The following is a 22,879-nucleotide window of genomic DNA, read 5'->3' on the forward strand; positions in this document are numbered from 1 at the left end:
TACCAAAAAGTGGACATGGAGGGAATTCTGTTCCACCATTGGTAGTGAAACCGAACTAAAAGATATCTGGAACATGTTTAAACAAATTAGTTGGAAAAGGAAGGTAACACAAATCCCTGCATTGGTAGATGGAGAGAAGATGGCAGTAACAGACAAAGAGAAGGCGGATGTTCTGGGAATCTCATTTGCTGCAATACACAGTGGTGAACATCTAGATGATATACATAGACAAGAAAAAGTATGGGCAATCAGAGTAAATGAAAATGTGAGGGAAAAGAGAGAAGATGATATGTCAGCTCTTGATGTGGATATTTCAATTTCAGAACTTAAAATAGCTTTGCAAGACACCGTGTATTCAGCCCCAGGACAAGATCAGTTAAGTTATGCCATGTTTAGACAGATGCCTGTGGAAACTTTGAAGATTATACAGAGACTCTTTAATAAAATATGGAGGGAAGGAGTTATACCGAACGTGTGGAAAGAGGCGATAATATTACCATTCAACAAACCAGGGAAAGATCCTGCTAATCCGGGAAATTACAGACCCATAGCTTTGACCTCACACTTATGTAAATGGGTGGAAAAAATAATAGTAAGTAGATTTACATATGTTCTGGAACAGAGAGGATTATTATGCAAGTATCAGTTTGGATTTAGAAAAGGAAGATCCACAATTGACGCTCTTGTTCGAGTAAGTAATGAAGTGGAAAAGGCTATGAAAGGTCAAGGTTGGGGAGGAAGTTTCTAAGGACATTGAAATTGATAATGGTATTCCACAGGGTAGTGTAATCAGTCCTATCCTGTTTAATATCATGATAAATGACATTTTCTCAGATCTTAAAGGCTGTATCAAATCTGCATTATATGCAGATGATGGGGCTATATGGATAAGGGGAAGAAATGTGAAATATGTAATAGGAAAATTAAGAGAAGCAATAAAGAAGGTGGAAAAATGGTCATTTAAATGGGGGTTTAAGCTGACAATGAGTAAGTCCTGCTATATGATATTTACAAATAAGCAAAAGATTGATGTTGAGAAGCTGACACTATATGGGAAGCCAATGGAGAGGGTGTCTGAGTTTAAGTACATAGGACTATGGCTAGATGATAAATACACATGGAAAGTGCATATTAAACATATAGAATCAAAATGCAAGAAAGTAATACATTTACTAAGAGCAGTGGCTGGATATGATTGAGGGGCTGATAAGCAGTCACTAATTGAAATATACAGAGCAATTATGAGATCAACAATTGATTATGGATGTATAGTCTATGGAGCAGCAGCTAAGACAATACTACTAAATATAGACAGATTACCGTATAGAGCTCTACGGCTCTGTATAGGAGCCATAAAGTCAACCCCCATTAATGCTGTCCTAATAGAAGCAGGGGAAATACCATTGGAGCTCAGAAGACAAAAATTATCACTTACGTACTGGATTAGGTTAAAAGGATATGGGGAGGAAAACCCCACAAAAATAACAATTCAGAACTGCTGGGAATATGACAAATTTAAGAGAAGTGGATTTGGATGGACGTCGAAAGGAAGAGCTAGGGAATATGGCTTGGAGGCTATAGAGTTCACTAGGACTACCTCAGCTAGTAATATTCACACCATGGCTTTATCCAGCAACAGAAGCAGATATTAATATATTAGAGAAGAGAATGGCAAATGAATGAAGTGGGTAACAAAGCAAGTTTATATGTGAGAAATAAGTATTTCAGCTACTTTAAAATTTACACAGATGGGTCAAAGAATAAGCAAGGGAGTGTGGGAATTGGTGTATACATCGCTGAATTTAAAATAACTATAGCTAAAAGACTTTCCGATTATTTATCAGTATATACAGCAGAATTAGTGGCAGTCATAATAGGGTTACAATGGGTAGAAGAGGTTAAACTGGATAGGGTGGTTATATGCACTGATTCAGTCACTGTTTTGGGAAGCATCCAATCGAGGAAAAGTGATAGAGAAGATCTTATCACAGAACTATTTCAAAATTTGTATAGGATCCATAGAGATGGTATTGATGTGCAGTTTTGTTGGGTTCAAAAAACAGTTAAAATAAAGATCTATAAAGACAAGAACAGAAGAGAGGAAATAATAATAACAAGACTCAGATTAGATCACACAGGATTAAACAGTACGTTGGCTGTTCTAGGGAAAAGAATTAGTAATAAGTGTGCTAACTGTGGAGATAAAGAAAATGTAGAACATGTCATTATGCATTGTACCATATATGAATCTGATGACAAAGTAAGAGAAACGGGACGGGCGTGGGATCTAAAAGGGGTATTGGGAACAGAAGGGGAGGAAGAAGGGATAAGAGAGATCAGGAGGGCACTTTTTACATTTTAAAAAGCACAAGATTGAATAATAGAATATGAGCTAAGTGCCATGGTGATACACGCTCTTGTACAGTAGGTGGCGGTATGCACCTTTAAAAGTTGTTTGCAACCCGCCAAAAAAAGGAAGAGAAGAAGAAGAAAAAGAAGGCGGGCTGTTATAGTAAAAAGACTTAAATATTGATGTTTCTCACCCGCACCTGTCATTTCGCTTCTGAAGACTTTAAAGCTGATTTATTTACACTGTCCAAAGGGTCATAGTTTCTGTTGATCATCCGGACACACGGTGACGCTGTCGTTCTGAACCGGCACATGTTTCTTCCTCTCTGCTGCCACTGTTGTTCCTGACGGGCGAGCACTGGCGGGAGTTCACCGGATTAAGAGCCCTCGAACCCTAGTATCTGGTTAGTTTTCGGTAATAAAACTCATTATGTTTAATGCTTTTATTACGTTTAACGCTTTTTAAGCCCTACCGAAACGTGCACAGTATATGAATCCAAGTTTGTCTGAATTTGTGCTTTACCGGCCTTTTCGTTGCGGCTAGTGACTCTTTCCTTACATAACCCGGCTAAAAAATTTGCCGTTTGGTATTAACATGCCACTATTGCTCTAATAATTTAATTACATGTTATTTGAGCATTGAAAAGGTTCGACAATTTACTCGATATTGCTTCAGTGTTGAGTTGTTGGCTTTTCGTGACATGAGCTACTAGGTGTGTTAGCATAGTAGCTCAGCGCCCATTGTGCGTGTGTGTGTGTGTGTGCGTGTGTTGATGGGATGTTTCATTTGTCAATGATCCCCCAAAAATAGCACAACCTGATTAAACCTTGGCGGAACTTTTAACTTATGATTCATTAATTCACCAAATAGTGTTATTCATATATTTTTTATTCATAAACCAAGTGTCATTGTATGAAAGGGTTGAAATTGAGTGGTATTTACAGTAATCACTTACAAAGTCTTAAGTATGTTAACTTAATAAGCATGTATGTATGTGTGTATTTATTGGTGTTTTTATTCTTCATATTAACCTATTTGCACATGCTTTTTTTTTCCTCCCCAATTTGGAATGCCCAATTCCCAATGCGCTCTAAGTCCTCGTGGTGGTGGTGTAGTGACTCACCTCAATCCGGGTGGCGGAGGATGAATCTCATTTGCCTCCGCGTCTGAGACCGTCAATCCCCGCATCTTATCACGTGGCTTGTTGAGCACGTTACCGCGGAGACATAGCGCTTGTGGAGGCTTCACACTATTCTCTGCGGCATCTGCGCTCAATTCGCCACGCGCCCCACCGAGAGCGAGAACCACATTATAGCGACCATGAGGAGGTTACCCCATGTGACTACCCTCTCTGGCAACCGGGCCAATTTGGTTGCTTAGGAGACCTGGCTGGAGTCACTCAGCATGCCCTGGATTCAAACTTGTGACTCCAGTGGTGGTAGTCAACATCTTTACTCGCTGAGCTACCCAGGCCCCCTGCACATGCTATTTTTAATAAAATGTTTTGAATTTTCATTAGGGAATTTGGGGGTTTCTATGGGCTACTATGGCAGGCAGTGGTTTTGATATGTAATATACTTTATCTTCATTTTGGTATAGATGCAATTTGCCAATCTCCACTCTTTTGTGTCTCACAGCAAACCTTTTTTGATACTCGTTCTTATTTGAACACCATGGCCGACAGCGATGATGAGTATGACCGCCGACGTAGAGACAAATTCCGCCGTGAGAGAAGCGACTATGACCGGTCCCGAGAGAGAGAGGACCGCCGCAGAGATGACTGGAATGACAGGTGAGGAAAAGGGAATTAATCTACCTGAGAGAACACATTTTAAATAGGCTTAAAATGGACACATTTGTGAAATTCTTAATGGTAGTTGATCATCAAGATACTTGTGCAATTGCATGGTGTTATATGATGTTTCTTGTGGTTGTCGTTTACAGGCGGCCCTCGGCTAGAGAGTGGGATAGGGGCCGGGAGCGGCGCAGCCGCGGAGAGTACAGAGACTACGAGAGAGGCAGGAGAGAGAGATTTTCCCCTCCACGTCATGACATGAGCCCTCAGCAAAAGCGCATGAGGAGAGACTGGTAAGTTGTAGTTTTTGACCAATAAGAGCCAATGCCGATATATATAATGAACTTAACGATGACTAGCAAGATGTACGCAAGTGCTTAAATCAAGCGAATACTTTTTTACACTATAAATTCAAAATTCAATATAAAAGTTTTTCGTTCATAAAGCTGTCGGTAAATGTTGTAAAAATTATACATACTGACCAGCACTGATGAGGGAAAGAGAAAACATCTGCCCTGCACCAACATCAATTAAAAGACTTCACATCTACACATCAACACCCTTACTGACATTTATCACAGTGAACTGTAAAATAATTTTCTATTACAGCTACATTTAAATGTGTTCAGACCATTATATATATATATATATATATATATGTATGTATGTATGTATGTGTGTGTATATATATATATATATATATATATATATATATATACTAAACTGTTTATTTGTAATTATATATTACAAATAAACAGTTTAGTTTTTAAGAAAGACTAACTATATAACTAACCACTGTAATGAGGTGCCATACATGGTCTTTCTTGTGATCATGGCATTATAAATGCAACTGTTAAATAATGGAAGAACTATGGTAAACACAAGGGCAAGTACAATGCAGAATAAAAGTCTGGACCTTTATAAATGATGAAGAAAGTCATGTGTAATATTGTAATACATTTCCTGTTCTAATGATGTTTGGGATGAGCAAACAAACCGGCCTGGTTTGGCTACAGATACTCCTAGAATCAAAATGATTTCTAAATCACTGAGTCTGATAAAAACAGTATCTGTTATGCAGTCGGAAACAAACATACAGTTGAAGTCAGAAGTTTACATACACTTAAGTTAAAGTCATTAAAACTAATTTTTTAACCACTCCACAGATTTCAAATTGGCAAACTATAGTTTTGGCTAGTCGTTTAGGACATCTACTTTGTGCATGACACAAGTAATTTTTTCAACAGTTGTTTACAGACCGATTGTTTTACTTTTAATTGACTATATCACAATTCCAGTCGGTCAAAAGTTTTACATACACTAAGTTAACTGTGCCTTTAAGCAGCTTGGAAAATTCCAGAAAATTATGTCAAGCCTTTAGACAGTTAGCCAATTAGCTTCTGATAGGAGGTGTACTGAATTGAAGGTGTACCTGTGGATGTATTTTAAGGCCTACCTTCAAACTCTGTGCCTCTTTGCTTGGCATCATGGGAACATCAAAAGAAATCAGCCAAGACCTCAGAAAAAAAAATTGTGGACCTTCACAAGTCTGGTTCATCCTTGGGAGCAATTTCCAAATGCCTGAAGGTACTACATTCATCTGTACAAACAATAGCACACAAGTATAAACACCATGGGTCCACGCAGCCATCATACCGCTCAGGAAGGAGACACATTCTGTCTCCTAGAGATGAACGTATTCTGGTACGAAAAGTGCAAATCAATCCCAGAACAACAGCAAAGGACCTTGTGAAGATGCTGGAGGTAACAGGTAGACAAGTATCTATATCCACAGTAAAACGAGTCCTATATCGACATAACCTGAAAGGCTGCTCAGCAAGGAAGAAGCCACTGCTCCAAAACCGCCATAAAAAAGCCAGACTACAGTTTGCAAGTGTACATGGGGACAAAGATCTTACTTTTAGGAGAAATTTCCTCTGGTCTGATGAAACAAAAATTGAACTGTTTGGCCATAATGACCATCATTATGTTTGGAGGAACAAGGGTGAGGCTTGCAAGCTGAAGAACACCATCCCAACCGTGAAGCATGGGGGTGGCAGCATCATGCTGTGGGGGTGCTTTGCTGCAGGAGGGACTGGTGCACTTCACAAAATAGATGGCATCATGAGGAAGGAAAATGATGTGGATGTATTGAAGCAACATCTCAAGACATTAGCCAGGAAGTTCAAGCTCGGTCACAAATGGGTCTTCCAAATGGACAATGACACCAAGCATTCCTCAAGTTGTGGCAAAATGGCTTAAGGACAACAAAGTCAAGGTACTGGAGTGGCCATCACAAAGTCCTGACGTCAATCCGCTAGAAAATTTGTGGGCAGAACTGAAAAAGCATGTGTGAGCAAGGAGGTCTACAAACCTGACTCGGTTACACCAGTTCTGTCTGGAGGAATGGGCCAAAATTCCAGCAAATTATTGTGAGAAGCTTGTGGAAGGATACCCAAGTTAAACAATTTAAAGGCAATGTTACCAAATACTAACAAAGTGTATGTAACCTTCTGACCCACTGGGAATGTGCTGAAATAAATCATTCTCTCTACTATTATTTTGACATTTCACGTTCTTAAAATGAAGAAGTAATCCTAACTGACCTAAGACAGGGAATGTTTTCTCCGATTAGGTGTATGTAAACTTCTGACTTCAACTGTATTCACTATAGAAGCACAGTCCCAAACCAGTAAAGTGGTTTACTCATGAATATTATAACTAGCCCTATAGAAATAAGGAGTTTAGTTTTGATTTTCCACAGCACCGTAAAGTACAAAAACCTCTGAATTCAGAAGTTTCTAGATGCTTGGATGATCAAAAATAAATTACATACAAACATGAAATGCATCTACAACTCTTAAGTATTTATTAACTGCAATTAATTAAAAAAACTGAATCGTGTATGTCTAGTTGACAGTGTATGTCAGCCACCACCCAAGTCCATTTTTGACAAATTATCTCTCAGCCATAAAATTAAATCAGTGTGTTTTCACTCAACTTTAACATGCATAACCAGGCCTAGAATAGAATATTAAGAACCATACCAGATGTTACGAATAAAAAAACAAGAGGACTATATTTTCAATTTTGGGGGCATTTTTGTCACTTTCGTTGGTATTTTTTGCCCAAAGCCTCCCTTAATTTCTGACCCTGTTGTCTATCACTGCTAAGAAGTGTTGTGTATATGGTGAGAGATAAAGATCAAATGTGTGTCTAAAGCTCTTGTGTCATATGTGTCAGTAATTTATTTTTTGTGTGGTTTGTTTGTGTATCTTTTGCAATCTTGTTGGGAAAAGAATAACTAAATTTTTTCCAGGTGAGCCAGCATTTGTAGACTGACTATTTGCCTGGAAATAAATGGTTTAAAAAAATAAAACACTCATTTTAGGACCTCATTGTACTACTTTATCCCCATCTCTTCTCTTAGGGATGACCATGGAGGCGACCCTTACCACGGTGGCTATGATCTGGGTTATGGTGGAGGTGGACCCAGCTATGCCCCTCCTCAGCCGTGGGGTCACCCTGACATGCACCTCATGCAGCCGCATCATGGAATCCCCATCCAGGCCAGGTGAGTGAGAAGGAAATGGGCAGCATAGAGCTTTTCCTGTTAGAGACAGAGCCGTCTCTCACTTTCCTGACCTGGAGTCTAGATTGCATCCTAGATGATGGAAAACCTGGAAGTAACGGGAATTTTCAAAATTGTGATTTCCAGGCCTGTCAAAGTCATACAAAATTTCAGTTACAATCAGTCTACAAAGCTTATAGATTAGTTTTTCATTTGCTTCGATATGGATCATATGTATTGCATTTCTAGATACTAGACAATCAGATTGTTTTTCTTGGTAACCATTTCCTTTATTTCACTGGTGCAACAACTTCTCACCTCCTGTTTTTCCTTGTTGTGTTCCTCCAGGCTGGGCAACATCCATGATATGGATCTTGGTCCTCCACCTCCTGTGATGAAGACCTTTAAAGAGTTCTTGCTGTCTCTAGACGACTCTGTGGATGAGACGGAATCTGTCAAACGCTACAATGAGTACAAGATTGATTTTAGGCGGCAACAGATGCAGGATTTCTTCCTGGCCCATAAAGATGAAGAGTGGTACGGAAACAGCTGCTATTTTTGCTCAAGTGTTTTGTGTTGATAATGTTTGTGCATGAATTCAACAAGTCTTACATCTCCACAAAGAAGCAGCTAATTTCTAATTTTCAAATGAGGACACATTTGGCCTATAGAAAAAGTTAAGATGGTTGAATGACATAAAATGACCATGAGAATTTCCTACTGACCATCAGCATGGACACACGCTGTTGAAATACAGTTTTCAATCAGGCCAATGCCCCTGGCCTTAAAAGGACAGTTCACCCAAAACTGAGAATAGTCACCATTTACTCATTTAATCATGTATGTTTTTACGTGGAACACAAAAGATGATGATAGGCAGATTGACGGCCTCAGTCACCATTCACTTTCATTGTATAAGAATATGATGCAGTGGTAAATAGTGTCTGAGGCTGCCTAACATCTCCTTTTGTGCTCCACGGAGGAAAGTCATTCAGGTTTGGAACAACTTGAAGGTGACTAAATGGTGACATGTTAATTTTTCTGTCTCTTTTAGGAGGTCCAAGACCCAAGTTCTGTCTGTTTGTACCCTTGAATATGACTTATGTTGAATTCTTGTAAGCAAATATCCTTTAACGGATATAGGTAATAGATTAATACTGTCAAATGTGCTTTCAACATTTAATGCTAGTGTACTAAGCATTGCTTAGTATATGTTGCATATGCATATGTTTACATCACATATAATTATCTCCACAGGAACTAATTAGGTCTCAGCATTGACTTGTTATGGCTGTTTTTAATATTCATTTAATTCCAGGATTCTGCATATTTTTTTCTTTTTTTTTCTTTTGCAAATTAACAAAAATCCTCCTTTTCTCCATCACTACAAGGCATCGGATGATGAGAAAATCTCTTGGACCCGTCGCAGGAGTCGCTGTTAGTTAGTGAGGGATTGCTCTGCGCACAATGCAGATGCCATTAGAATTCAAGTACCAGGGCTCTTAGCTAGACAGCCGAAAACTTAATTCAAACTTACCTCTGCGTGTTCGAGGAAAGATTTTTTTTTTCTTTTCTTTAGTGTTTGATGCCTGCCTTCCCCTTTTTTCTTTTTGCTATTTGGATCGAAATCCCCCAAAACGCAGAAATCATGCGTGTACATACACAAACGTGAGAAGACCTCTCTCAGTGTAAATGTGTTGTAATGCGGGAGTACATCAGGTAAATGTAGTGCACACAACGGAAAATGTTTCACCCAACTGTTTAAACTCCTGTTTCTTGATAATGCATCAGTTGTTATTGTTTATTTGTTTGCTTTGTTGTTTTTCTTTCCAACTTCATTGGTGGTGAGTGCAATGACTGAATGTTTTACACAAGCACACTTAAATGTATAAGTTTCATCAGCAGTCATCTAATTACTGGCAAATGCTGGGTTCCAAAACCTAATGAGCTGCCTTCTAAGACAGCATCCTAACTGCAATAGTGACTGATTTAGAACACCCTACGTAGGCAGCAACTCTTTGTATCATATCAATAGTGCTCCTCCCATGAAGTGGACTCTACATGATTTCAATAGAGTGTGGTGCTAGCATGTTGCTAAGCTAACAGCGTGAATTTGAAAAGAAGGTATCTTAGAAGGTGTCACAATTATGCTGCTACTTTTTGGAACCGGCTTTGCATCGGGAGCATATCTGTGATGCCTTAAAATGCTCCCTACGTAGGCAGCTCCCAAGATTTTGGAAGAGAGCCTCAGTAACATTTATATGGAAGGAAGTTTGGCAGTTTTTGTTGGATCTTTTTAGTAAGTTTAGGAACTGCTGGATGGCGTTAGAATATAAAGAGGTAAATGTTAGCAAATTTAGCAGACACTGTGATAACTTGTGGTGTTTAAGGCTTGCATGACCTGAAAATTGTTGCTAAACATGTTCTCTTCCCCTGCCATCCCATTTCCCCCCTTCTCTCTCTGCTTTCTATCAGGTTCCGTTCAAAGTACCACCCAGATGAGGCAGGTAAACGTAAAGCAGAAGCCCATAGCGCGCTACAAAACAGGCTCAACGTCTACATGTATCTTATGGACAATAACTGGTTTGAACCGGTCTCTCTGGACATAGAGCGTGCTCAGCAAATCACCAAGATTTTAGATGCGGGTATGGAGAAGCGCATTTACTTTATGTGCTCATTTTAATCTACTCATTTTAAAGAGAGAGTTCACACAAAAAAGACATTTCTGTAAACTCATAGTTTGGAATTTTCATTTTTGGTTGAGCCATTCCTTTAATCTGCTTATGTAAAACAAAATGTATAAATGCATTTTATATAATAAGGTCAGTCTCCGTTTTGTTATATTATGAAATAATTTATGGCATCCAGTTTTACGCTTGCTCTACTTACTGTACTGTACGTTATCATTTAGACGAATCAAAGCATGCGTTTTATTTTTGTCCTTTCTAGCCGTGATAAAGATGGAAGGAGGGGGCGAGAATGACCTGCGCATCCTAGACCAGCCGAACGAGGAAGAGGAGGAGAGAGAGAGACTGTCGTCTGGTGGCGCTGGTGCTGAACCACCCAAACGAGACGAGCCCAAGCCTAACGATGCTGAGCGCAAACCATCGACTGAGAAAGAGAAGATGGTGTGTTACAAAACTGTCATGCATTATCAGCAGAATCTTTGTCTTTTTTGTTCTGTTGCTCATCTCAGTGTTTGTTTGTAGGATGAGGGTGATGAGGGTGTGGAGAAGGAAGCAGATGCTTCTGCAGGGGCGAGTGAAGGAGAGGAGAAGGCAGAGAAGGAACCGCCTGCTGAACCACTCCCAGAACCTAAGAAGGCAAGTGAGGTGTTCGTAGGGCCGGGCAATGTATGGAATAGACAAAACACATTTGCAGTGATTGCTGACAGACGTCCAGTTTTTAAAAGTCTGTATCAATAGCCGCTTTTCCACCATCGTGCCGAACAATTCTGAGCAAGGTGAGGAAGGGTTCCGGTAGCATTTCCGCTTGAGTACAGTTCAGCCCAGCACAATTATAAACCGTTCTTTGCACAGTTAGCTAACCGTGCTGGTGGAATGGCTTTAGTGCATGGCGAATTATGATTGTCAATTTGCCATCGGCAAGGTAACTTAAGCAACTTTTAGTTGTTTCTAACTTGACGAGTTTGCTAATATTTGGGTGAAGTTGATAAAAGTTAATAAAAAAAAGTGCATGTTTAGAGTATCTTTATGATTTTATGATGATGGTTTAACTAGTCTATATTTATATTTAAATAGATTATAATATTTAAAATATATTTCAATATTTATGTATTTTAGCTATATAACCCAACCCCTTGGTGTTTAGTGTGTCCTTTGCAGTCTTGCTGGTTTTATCACGGATATCATGATATGAAGTTAACTTGATGGAGGTCTACTTGCATTCAGTGTGTTCAAGCTTGCTTCTCTCTCTAGCTGAGTAAGAAGAGGAAGAGGAAGCACAGTGGAGACAGTGAAGATGAAGCCAGCGCGTCTGAGAGCGAATCTGATTCTGATTCCGACTCAAACTCACACTGCTCAGAGAAGCCTTCAGAGAGGGAGAGGGAAAGAAAGCGAGAGCAAGAGAAGGAACCCGATGAGGGGGAAGACAAGGAGGATGAGGAAGAAGAGGAGGGGGAAGGTGATTGTTTGGAAGTGTCATTACATTTAAAATGTGTGTTTGGAATGATTAATAATGTTTGAAAAGATACTTAAGCTGTTTTCTCTTCTGTTAAGCCATTGATGTAAAGGAGAGTTCAGAGGAGAAGCAGAAGGAGAAAGAAAAGGAGAAGAAAGTGAAGGATGATCAGCCGCTGAGACCTCGACCTTTTCACAGGACGTGCTCTCTCTTCATGAGAAGCATCGCTCCAACTATATCTAAAGCTGAGATTGTTGCTGTAAGTACACACACTAACACACAAGTAACACCAGTCTAACTGTAAGGTTATTGCTTTTAGTCCATTAAGCGTTGAACAGTGAGAATTAATGTCCGCTACTTTCTTTGCAGCTTTGTCGCCGTTATCCAGGTTTCATGCGCGTTTGTTTGTCAGAACCTCAACCAGAACGCAGGTGAGAAATGGCCATCAGCTACACCGACAACATGCACAGATTTTCATTAGTAGAAGAGAAGTAAAATATATTCTAGGGCTGGGAAAAAAGTATTGTGGTCTTCATTTGAATGATCTCGTTATCCTTTCTGTTCGCGAAGCTCTGCGTGATTTTTTTTTTTTTTTTTTTTCTTCAAACCACTTTAAAGCAATCCATGCCCCGCAGTCATGACTAAACCCTCAGGAACATTTTCACTGGTCATCTCAATCACAGTGCAGAGTATCCACACAACGCTATGCCAAGTGAAATTTTTCTATTTATTAAATACACACACAAAGCAAGAGAAAAAAATGGGCTTAACACTGAGAAACTTACACTTATGTATGGAAAAAAAAAAACTCTGCCAACACAATAAAATGGTTTTTAAAAAATTATTTCAATTATTAAACTCGTTCTTCATTCTTTAATAAAGACTTACAAACAATATGACTTTATAAAATGCAGTCCTAGCCCAGAATTCATAACACTTCATCTGCATTAACTTGTCTAATAATGAACATTTAAGATAAATACTTTAACACGCACAACATAGAAATATTTGTACCATTACAAGCTTCGTGTGAACAATTAATTGCCACAGAATCTGACAATATGTGGCTCTGCACTGGTTTGCGCTTAAGTGGTTTGGGGGAAAATTCATGCTGAAGCACTTACTCGGAAAAGAACTCGTGCGACTCCACTCTCGTTAAAGTGCGCTCATCCAAAACACTTCTGAGAGACTCTTACTGAACTGCTGCTGTTCTTAAATTAATATTCTGGGTTCAATACAAGTTAAGCTCAAGCGTCAGCATTTGTGGCATAATGTCGATTGCCACCAAAAATGAATGCTGACTCGTCCCTCCTTTTCTTTAAAAGAAAAAATCGAGGTTATAGTGAGGCACTTACAATGGAAGTGAATAAGGCCAATCTGTAAACATTAAAATACTCACTGTTTCACAAGTATAGACACAAGACATAAACAATATGTGTGTTAACATGACTTCAGTGTGACACAATCACTATCCTTATCTGTGTAAAATTATAGCCAATTTTACAACTTTGTTGCCATGACGACGTAATGCCGTTAACCCTAAAATGGTGCCTTACACAACTTTACAGCACAAATAATACACAAGTTTAAACAGAAGAATTAATGTAAGTGCTTTTATACAATTATAAGCTTCACATTTCTGCCTTTAAACCCTCCAGAAATTGACCCCATTGACTTCCATTGTAAGTAAAGAAAAAAAAAAGAGAGCGGTTGAGTAAATAATATTTTGTGATAATGCTACAAATGCTGTTGATTGAGCTTAACCTGCATTGAACCCAGAATATTTTTTTGTAGCGACAGAACTGTTTTAGCATGTGTTCCACAAATCATTGTAAATACTTGTTAATAGTACAAATTATGCATGTAAATAATAAATGTAATTTTTTAATCATATTTAAAATACACAGTACATAATGTTTCACAAAAGCATTTGTCTTAAGATGGTTATTTATATCTTCAGCTTTAGTGTGTCAATAGGAAATATAAATGTTAGACTCCCAAACATTACTTTTGCAAATAGAAAAGAAGAACAGGGAGCCCTGCAACAGATGTCATGGCCCCCACAGAGCCCCCCCCACTGAACATCGTGTCAGTCTGAGATTACATAAAGAGACAGAAGCAATTGAGACAGACTAAATAGATAGAAGAACTGTGGTGAATTCTCCAAGAAGCTTGAAACATCCTATCTGCCAACAACCAAGAAAAACTGTGTCCAGGTGTACCTAGGAGAATTGGTTCCTGTTTTAAAGGCAAAGTTGGTCACACAGAATATTGATTTAGCTTTTTTATGTTTACTGGACTTTGTATGATGTTAATTGAAAAATGAAAACAAATTATGTCATTATTTTTGAAGAAATCCTCACTATGCAATATTTTTCACAAGTGCTTAACTTTTGCACAGTACTGTAAATGTGTGTGTGTGTGTGTGTGTATGTATGTATATACATATATACACACACACACACTAATATATGTATATGTGTATATATATGCAGTATATTAAAAGCTATTTCAAGACATCACATTTATTGATGGAATACATGGATTTGTACATTTTTAAAAACCTAAAATGACAAATGATGAAAAACGAATGATAAAATATAATTTGTAAAATTATCGTAATTTTTTTTCATAATGTACCTTGTTAGAAGGTCCCCTGTATAATTAATAGCGTTAACTGAGAGAGAATTTCTTTCATACTGTATGTGAGCAAAATGAACATTGTCACTGAAATATGTTTAGACACATGAATCGGAATCGAACTGGGAAATCTTTATCAATGCTCGGGACCAATAGATTTTAATCTCAGTTAGGCCATAGCCTAATTGTTTGAAACTTTCAAAGACTTAAAACATCTCAGTCTTAAATCTCTCATATAGGGCTGTCACGATTAAATGAAAGTGAACCCGGAGCACTGTGCGTTCACCTTCAAAATCCTCGTTTATTCACAGACGCATCGGAGCACTTCAGTAGCTGTTCATCTCTTCTGAGTGCAGTCTGCAGTGCAGCTCAGTGAGACAGTCGGAGTTTAATTGAATAAGACACACAAATGCTATTTTCTATTATAATGTGAACAGAAACATCCCAAAAATCTCATTTGTGTGCCTCCAGGTTTTTCAGACGTTGCTGGGTGACATTTGACAGAGGGGTTAACATCAAAGAGATCTGCTGGAACCTGCAGAACATCCGAGTGAGTCCTAGAACCATCAGCCTAAAGCTGAACCATGATCTAGTTTTTTAAACATCATCTTCCCCTCATTCTCTCCTCCTGTGTCTCTTTCTCCAGCTGCGGGACTGTGAGTTGGCTCCCGGCGTCAATCGAGACTTGGCAAGGCGTGTGCGGAATGTAAACGGAATCACTCAGCACAAGCAGGTGCTCCGAAATGACATCAAGATGGCTGCTAAACTGATCCACGCCATGGACGAGAGGGAAAAGCTCTGGAGCGAAGATCCACGGGAAGAGACGCCCACAATGGAGGTATTCTCACCCACAAGCGCTCAGACCGATGAAGTCTTAAATACTCTTGAGAGTGAGTTACATTTCTTCCTTCACTTCCAGCATCTTCCTGCTCAGAACCCCATTCTGAAGAACATCACTGATTACCTCATAGAGGAAGTGAGTGCAGAGGAGGAGGAACTTATGGGAAGTGCGGGCGGAGCTGACTCTGAGGATGGAAACAAAGAGGGAAACCCCACTGAGATCACAGTGGAGAGGGACGAGAAACTTGTCAAGGTCAGAAGATATCTAAATTCAGAATTGCATACTATTACTACTCTTACTATTTCTGCCATACATACATTTAGCAATTGTAGTAAGAGTATTATAGTTAGATATTATAGATTCTGAATTTAGCCAATGAATCGAGTTCAATTTATGCATGCAGAATGTGCTTTTAAAACAGGCGAGTGAATCTCATGAAACCGGTCACGGACAGGATCCGGTCCATTTCACCTCGAAATCTAAAGAAATTGTATTTACATAAATATAAATGATAAACAACAACAGGATAATAATTAACAACAATAAACATTTATAATTAATTTTAAATAAACTTTTTAAATACAGTAATTAATAAATAAGTTTAATTTAGATAAATGTATAAATTATTATACTTATTAAAAATAAGAATTATTTAATAAGGATTAATTTTGATAAATGTACAGATTATTATACTTATTAAATATAATAACTAATACGAATTTAGAAAAATGTATAAATTATACTTGTTAAATATAATAATACAATCATTAACAGTATCAATTATAGATTATATTATTAGATTATAATTACAAGATTTTATGATTGTATTTATTTTGTAAGATTATTTATTTTTATTATAAAGATTATAATTAAGATTTATTATTAGTTTAATATATTTTTTAACTGTACAGTATATTATATTTTGTGTAGAGTGCCTATTTGAACAACCATTAAGATTTTTTTGCATTGTGACACTATTTTCATGACAATTAAGCATATTTTCTCCCTAAATTCTCAGTACGCGAGAAGGTCCGTGAAGTTTTAATGAACTCAAATATGCAAAAGTGAAATATCTTGTATACAAGTTATTTTTAACATTAGCCTAATTCATTAACATTAATTAAACAATTCACAAATTCGTACTTAACACAGCCTAAATGTATTAAAATACACTGAACTAAGAATATTTTAAGAGCATATACTTGCATTCCTTAAGTGTATTAATGTAAATTATATTTAAACAATAGGCTACATGCACACATTATTTGGAGTCCTCCACGTGTGTTTTGTGATATTAACGTTAACGATTAATCAATTAATTATAACGACGATTATGAAATTGTCTGAAAATTGACATCAGTAATTACAGCAATGAGAATCTGAGAATCGCCGTTGAGGAAAAATGGGAATTGTAAAACTCGAAAATAAAACGTACATTTGCTTCAAATTATGGAAATGAGAATTGGGAGGTTGAGAATTGGTACTTGATTGTAATAAAATTTAAAATTAATAAAAATAAATAATAATGCAAAGTATAATTTACCTTTTTATTTAGATTTTGGAGTAAAAGGTGATGTTTTCGTGAGATTCACCATTTGTTCCCAAACAAGAGTGTTGTATATTTTGGGAAAACTTTTGAACGTATATTCCTCTTGTTCTAGTATTTTGTATTAAGTATTGTCAGTGTAACTGGATGAGGTAAATTCTGTTTAAATGTGACTTTCAGATCTCTGTATGCTGCTGGTGTGGTTTCAGCTTAGAAATGTTAATAAAATTGTGTCATTGTGACCCATGACCTCCCACCTCAGGAGTGTAATGTGTGATGTGTGTTGATCCTCTCCAAGGTGTTGGATCGTCTTCTGTTTTATCTGCGTATCGTTCACTCTATTGATTACTACAACACCTGTGAGTACCCGAGTGAAGACGAGATGCCAAACCGCTGCGGCATCATCCATGTGCGCGGACCCATTCCCCCCAACCGCATTACTCACAGAGAGGGTAAGTGGCTTTATATATATATATATATTTATTTTAAATTATTTCTCCCCAGTTTAATGTGCAGTCTCAACTAAAAAGTAAGCCATTGGTAGGTTGATTTCCTGAAGAGTGTAATCATGAGCTCTGGCACTTTCAGTGCATTTCTCTGTTTGCTCTGGGAGCTGTGGACCTCAAACAAATGTTTTGGTAGCATATTAAACTGGAATAAGAAGATATTTTAACATAGAAATATTAACACACTTCTCCTTTAAATACATTTATCTCCTGAATCTCAGAAGTTCCCTGCTTTTGTTTGACTACATTTTTCTGACCCTGGTCCTTTTTTAGTGGCAGACTGGCAGAAGACATTTGAAGAGAAGCTGGGACAGCTGTTCAGCGTGAAGGAAACCCTGTCTGAAGATGAAGCGGCGAAGATGGGCCGCAAAGACCCAGAACAGGAAGTGGAAAAGTTTGTGGTGGCTAACACACAGGAGCTTGGCAAGGACAAGTGGCTCTGTCCGCTCAGTGGGAAGAAGTTTAAGGTGTGTTAGTGCAAAGCATCATCTTTTGGAAGATACATGAATCTGTTTGCTGGGAAAATGACTTGGAGTAGATGTATAGAAATATATCCTTGCAAGCCATAAAAAGAATTATGTTATTATCTCTGAAGGGCCCAGAGTTTGTGAGGAAGCACATCCTTAACAAACACGGTGATAAGATTGAGGAAGTGAAGAAAGAGGTGGTGTTTTTCAACAACTTCCTGATGGACGCAAAAAGACCCTCCATCCCAGAGATGAAGCCACCGCCCCCTCCAGGTCCTGGCCAGGGTAAAGCACCTGTCAATCATACAGTGCTATCTGAAGTTCAGCACTGTTGATGGACACGAGCTCTAAACAGCCACCATGACAATTTCAGTTCCTGTCATTGTATTTCCCATCCTGACACTCTCTCTCTTTAGGATTGCTTTCACCTGGAGGTCTTCCTTTCCCTCCTCAGGGTCCTCAGGGTCTGATGGGTTTTGGCCAGCCCAGACCTCCAGTTATGGGCTACGGAGGTGTGTGTTTAATGAGAGACAAATTGTGAATGATTGTTAGTAGGGGTGGGAGTCTTTCAGCACCTCATGATTTCATTTTGATTCAGGAAGTCATGATATGATTTTAAAACCATTCTCAATCGTTCTGCATCTCATTCAACAATGGAAAGTCAGTCCAGAAACCATTTTAGGTCTTAGTTGTGGATGTTGAACCTAACCATTTTGCCACAAAAATAGCCATAGAAGCTGGCATGGTGTTTAAAAACAAACCAACAAATCAACAATGGTTCTTTGTAATAAAGTTTTGTAATAAATCTTTTTGTTATGCATAAGCTGTAATATTGGCTTAGGAACAAGACAGGTTTCCCATGATCATGAAATTATCAAGGAATTTACTAAATGTAATTTGTTCATTGATTGTTTGAGGAATCATTTGTGGAAGCATTGTGATGCATCATTAAAGTCTTCTCTTTTTTTTTTTTTTGTCATTAGTCACTGTGTTTGGGTCTTGTAAGAAGTATTATGCCATATTCAGGTGTCTGTATTCAACCCTTTAACAGGTGGTCCTCCTTACCCCCCTAACCAGTATGGTGGAGGCGGCAGGGGCAGTTATGACAACTTCCGTGGACAAGGCGGTTACCCTGGGAAACCTAGAAATAACCGGTAAGTCTAACATGTTTAATGTTGTATTTGATGATGATTTGACTTTACAATCAGGTGAAAAAAATATTGTTTTATATGCCAGTAGAATATAAATCCTTCTGTCTGTCTTTTCCAGAATGAATCGTGGGGATCCGCGCAATATCATTGAATATCGTGATTTAGACGCACCAGATGATGTGGACTTCTTTTAGAGCTCTGTTTTTATCCTCACCATTTTAAACTTTATTTTTTTCTTTTTTTTTCTTTTTTTTTTTTTTTTTACACGATTATCTCAGTACTTAAGTCTTGTTTGTGCATTCATTCCAGAAACTGATCTGCATTGTCCCCTACTGTTCACTCACATGTTAGCGCTGACCCTGAAGTGAACGCATGTCTCGTATGTTGATCATCAAACTCTGTCATAGTGTGAGATTGTGCTGTTTCCTTATTTTTTCTGCCAATAAAACTAATTTAGAGACCATTTGTGTATTGTGTTGGGTAACAATTTTAAATGGTTTGTTTCCATTATTCTGTAACTTATTATTCACTAAAATGTATGTTCTGGGTTCAATACAATGTATTCAGAGTTGAGCTTTAAGCAAAAATTACATTTACAGCAATGCACATTGAAATTATGAACGTAAACCAGGCCAGCATTCTGGAGGGTTTAAAAGTAGCAATGTAGAGATCAAACGTTTGTTAAAGCGCTCTATGACGTATTCAGTTAAAACCTGTTAATTATTTTATCTGTAAAGACCAAATAGACCTTTTTTGAGCTGGGACTAATTTTCTAGGTGGATGATCTTGTTCTGGTTCTCCGATAACATCTCTAGGCATTCTCTGAGCCAACTCGATTAGTTTATTTTAAAAATGCATGCAAGTCAAGCTTTTCATAGGTATTAATCTCACTTCCTTAGCTCAGTCTATTTTGCTCATATTAAAAGTGCCACCTCCGCCGTCCAACTGTAGTTTCATAGGAGGTTAATTACAACTTAAGCAGTGTCGACAGTATCTATGGCATGCAATTATGATATGATTTGTGTGCTACATTTATAAAGTTATTTTCTGATAATCTCTCCGCAGTAGCTCTCAAATCTCATCCACTCTTCAAAATGCGTCACACCAGTTTTGGTGTCATTGATACCAAACACCTTTGATTCTCACGTTGGTTCTTTGTCGTAAATTAAAAAGGAATCGGTACCAATTATTTACATACGGTTCTGCTTGTAGATATGTAGTTTACTTGCTGCTGAGTGCCTCTAACAAAACTCAACTTTTCTTTTGAAGATTTTATGCCACAAACCTGGCAAATTTTGGCAAATCCAGTGATAAGTCCTTCATCAAAGCACTTGTATCACGCTGGTGCCTGAAAACCTAATTTTGTTTACAGGCAGACAGATAAAAAAACCTTTGCACCCCAACTCCCAGAAGTTGTGTAGCAGAAGCCAATCAGTTTAAAACTGGTGATTTCAGCCAGTGCTCACCAGTTCCCTTCAATTTCTATGCTGCATCATAGCTGACTATATGGGGGCATAACCAATCTCTGAAATTCTTTAAAAACATGGCAATTTGAATTGGTACATACTGCTTTGTGCTCCGCCCCCTTCGCGTGTGTCATCGGCATATATACGACGGTGTGCAGTGCTGTTTGGTAAATTTTCTTCTTCAGGGTAGCGATTATCTCTGTTCTCTGCATGTCAATTAAGGACTTCTAGTGGATTTGCCATCATGATCTGCACATCGCAGATCCTCAAGCGTTTTCGCCTGTGGAGTATGCCCATGATGACCTGCATGCCGCTATTGGGGTGCAGGGCTTCATTACGTTCGGTGGTTACTGCGAAGATGGACGATATGGTGTCTGAAGGTGAGGCCTGGACACAGTCAGTGGATGAGCTCGCCATTGTTTTTCTCAAAGGAGAGGAAGACCCCGCTGCAGTCTCTGAAGCTGTGCCATTTCAGGTACTCTCTCGAGCGTTCTCAGCTAGATGATCGCTTCTATCCAAGCTGGCCCTGTTCTTACTCAAGCTGCACAAACAGCTCACCAAGACGTGGTATTCGCCATACTCCATGCGAACGCTCGTCCGAGAGCCTCAGCCTTTACAACACTGGACCATGTTGAGCACCGTGGGTATATGTTTAAACCCCCAATTTAGAGGCGTTAGTGGCCCACTTATGCCCCTCTTCGACCCGGACGTGGAACACTAGGCCCACTTACCCATCCAAACCCTGCAGGATGACATCGGCTCTCTTAGGCAAGGCCTATGGAGCAGCAAGTCAGGCTGGCTCGGCTTTGTACAGTGCATCCGGAAAGTATTCACAGCGCTTCACTTTTTCCACATTTTGTTATGTTACAGCCTTATTCCAAAATGGATTAAATTCATCATTTTCCTCAAAATTCTACAAACAATACCCCATAATGACAACATGAAAGTTTGTTTGAAATCTTTGCAAATTTATTAAAAATAAAAAACAAAAGAAATCACATGTACATAAGTATTCACAGCCTTTGCCATGACACTCAAAATTGAGTGTCAGGTGCATCCTGTTTCCACTGATCATCCTTGAGTTGTTTCTACAACTTGATTGAAGTCCACCTGTGGTAAATTCAGTTGATTGGACATGATTTGGAAAGGCACACACCTGTCTATATAAGCTCCCACAGTGAACAGTGCATGTCAGAGCACAAACCAAGCCATGAAATCCAAGGAATTGTCTGTAGACCTCTGAGACAGGATTGTATCGAGGCACAGATCTGGGGAAGGGTACATAAACATTTCTGCAGCATTGAAGGTCCCAATGAGCACAGTGGCCTCCATCATCCGTAAATGGAAGAAGTTTGGAACCACCAGGACTCTTCCTAGAGCTGGCTGCCCGGCCAAACTGAGCGATCGGGGGAGAAGGGCCTTAGTCAGAGAGGTGATGAAGAACCCGATGGTCACTCTGACAGAGCTCCAGCATTTCTCTGTGGAGAGAGGAGAACCTTCCAGAAGAACAACCATCTCTGCAGCACTCCACCAATCAGGCCTGTATGGTAGAGTGGCCAGACGGAAGCCACTCCTCAGTAAAAGGGACATGACAGCCCGCCTGGAGTTTGCCAAAAGGCACCTGAAGGACTCTCCGACCATGAGAAACAAAGATTGAACTCTTTGGCCTGAATGGCAAGTGTCATGTCTGGAGGAAACCAGGCACCGCTCATCACCTGGCAAATACCATCCCTAGAGTGAAGCATGGTGGTGGCAGCATCATGCTGTGGGGATGTTTTTCAGTGGCAGGAACTGGGAGACTAGTCAATCGAGGTAAAGATGAATGCAACAATGTACAGAGACATCCTTGATGAAAACCTGCTCCAGAGCACTCTGGACCTCAGACTGGGGCGAAGGGTCGTTGTCCTGTTGGAAGATGAACCTAAGCACACAGCCAAGATAACAAAGGAGTGGCTACAGGACAACTCTGTGAATGTCCTTGAGTGGCCCAGCCAGAGCCCAGACTTGAACCCGATTGAACATCTCTGGAGAGATCTGAAAATGGCTGTGCACCGACGCTCCCCATCCAACCTGATGGAGCTTGAGAGGTCCTGCAAAGAATGGGAGAAACTGCCCAAAAATAGGTGTGCCAAGCTTGTAGCATCATACTCAAAAAGACTTGAGGCTGTAATTGGTGCCAAAGGTGCTTCAAAGTATTGAGCAAAGGCTGTGAATACTTATGTACATGTGGTGTTTTTTTTTTTTTTTTTTTTTTTTTTTTAAAATACATTTGCAAAGATTTCAAACAAACTTCTTTCACGCTGTCATTATGGGGTATTGTTTGTAGAATTTTGAGGAAAATAATGAATTTAATCCATTTTGGAATAAGGCTGTAACATAACATGTAATGTGGAAAAAGTTGTGGTT

At 38.9% G+C, this 22,879-nt stretch overlaps 1 protein-coding gene across 3 annotated transcripts; it reads left to right on the top strand.

The window, feature by feature from the left end:
* The first annotated feature begins 2,492 nt into the window (after positions 1-2,492).
* LOC127440003 (serrate RNA effector molecule homolog) lies at positions 2,493-19,464 on the top strand. 3 transcript variants are annotated; one of them, XM_051696359.1, is made up of 20 exons: positions 2,493-2,764; positions 3,988-4,142; positions 4,295-4,438; positions 7,576-7,719; positions 8,065-8,253; positions 10,192-10,361; positions 10,666-10,844; positions 10,926-11,039; positions 11,655-11,859; positions 11,955-12,115; positions 12,226-12,287; positions 14,968-15,046; positions 15,143-15,334; positions 15,416-15,589; positions 17,182-17,335; positions 17,663-17,856; positions 17,985-18,141; positions 18,273-18,368; positions 18,908-19,010; positions 19,126-19,464. In XM_051696359.1, the coding sequence occupies exons 2-20, from the start codon at positions 4,024-4,026 to the stop codon at positions 19,199-19,201; spliced, it is 2,712 nt and encodes a 903-aa protein (XP_051552319.1). In that variant the 5' UTR covers positions 2,493-2,764; positions 3,988-4,023; the 3' UTR covers positions 19,202-19,464. The 3 variants fall into 3 exon arrangements, with proteins under 3 accessions (XP_051552319.1, XP_051552321.1, XP_051552320.1); XM_051696361.1 differs by having other exon boundaries at positions 17,985-18,129; XM_051696360.1 differs by having other exon boundaries at positions 2,493-2,753.
* The last annotated feature ends 3,415 nt before the right edge of the window (positions 19,465-22,879 follow it).

The sequence above is a fragment of the Myxocyprinus asiaticus genome, chromosome 4 (assembly GCF_019703515.2).
Source record: "Myxocyprinus asiaticus isolate MX2 ecotype Aquarium Trade chromosome 4, UBuf_Myxa_2, whole genome shotgun sequence".
In the NCBI taxonomy this organism is placed as follows: domain Eukaryota; kingdom Metazoa; phylum Chordata; class Actinopteri; order Cypriniformes; family Catostomidae; genus Myxocyprinus; species Myxocyprinus asiaticus.

Coding starts and splice junctions, on each gene's coding strand:
- LOC127440003 (XM_051696359.1), top strand. CDS start 4,024: ATGGCCGACAGCGATGATGAGTATGACCGCCGACGTAGAGACAAATTC. Junction 4,143..4,294: donor AGAGATGACTGGAATGACAG/GTGAGGAAAAGG, acceptor TGTCGTTTACAG/GCGGCCCTCGGCTAGAGAGT. Junction 18,142..18,272: donor CCCTCCAGGTCCTGGCCAGG/GTAAAGCACCTG, acceptor CTCTCTCTTTAG/GATTGCTTTCACCTGGAGGT.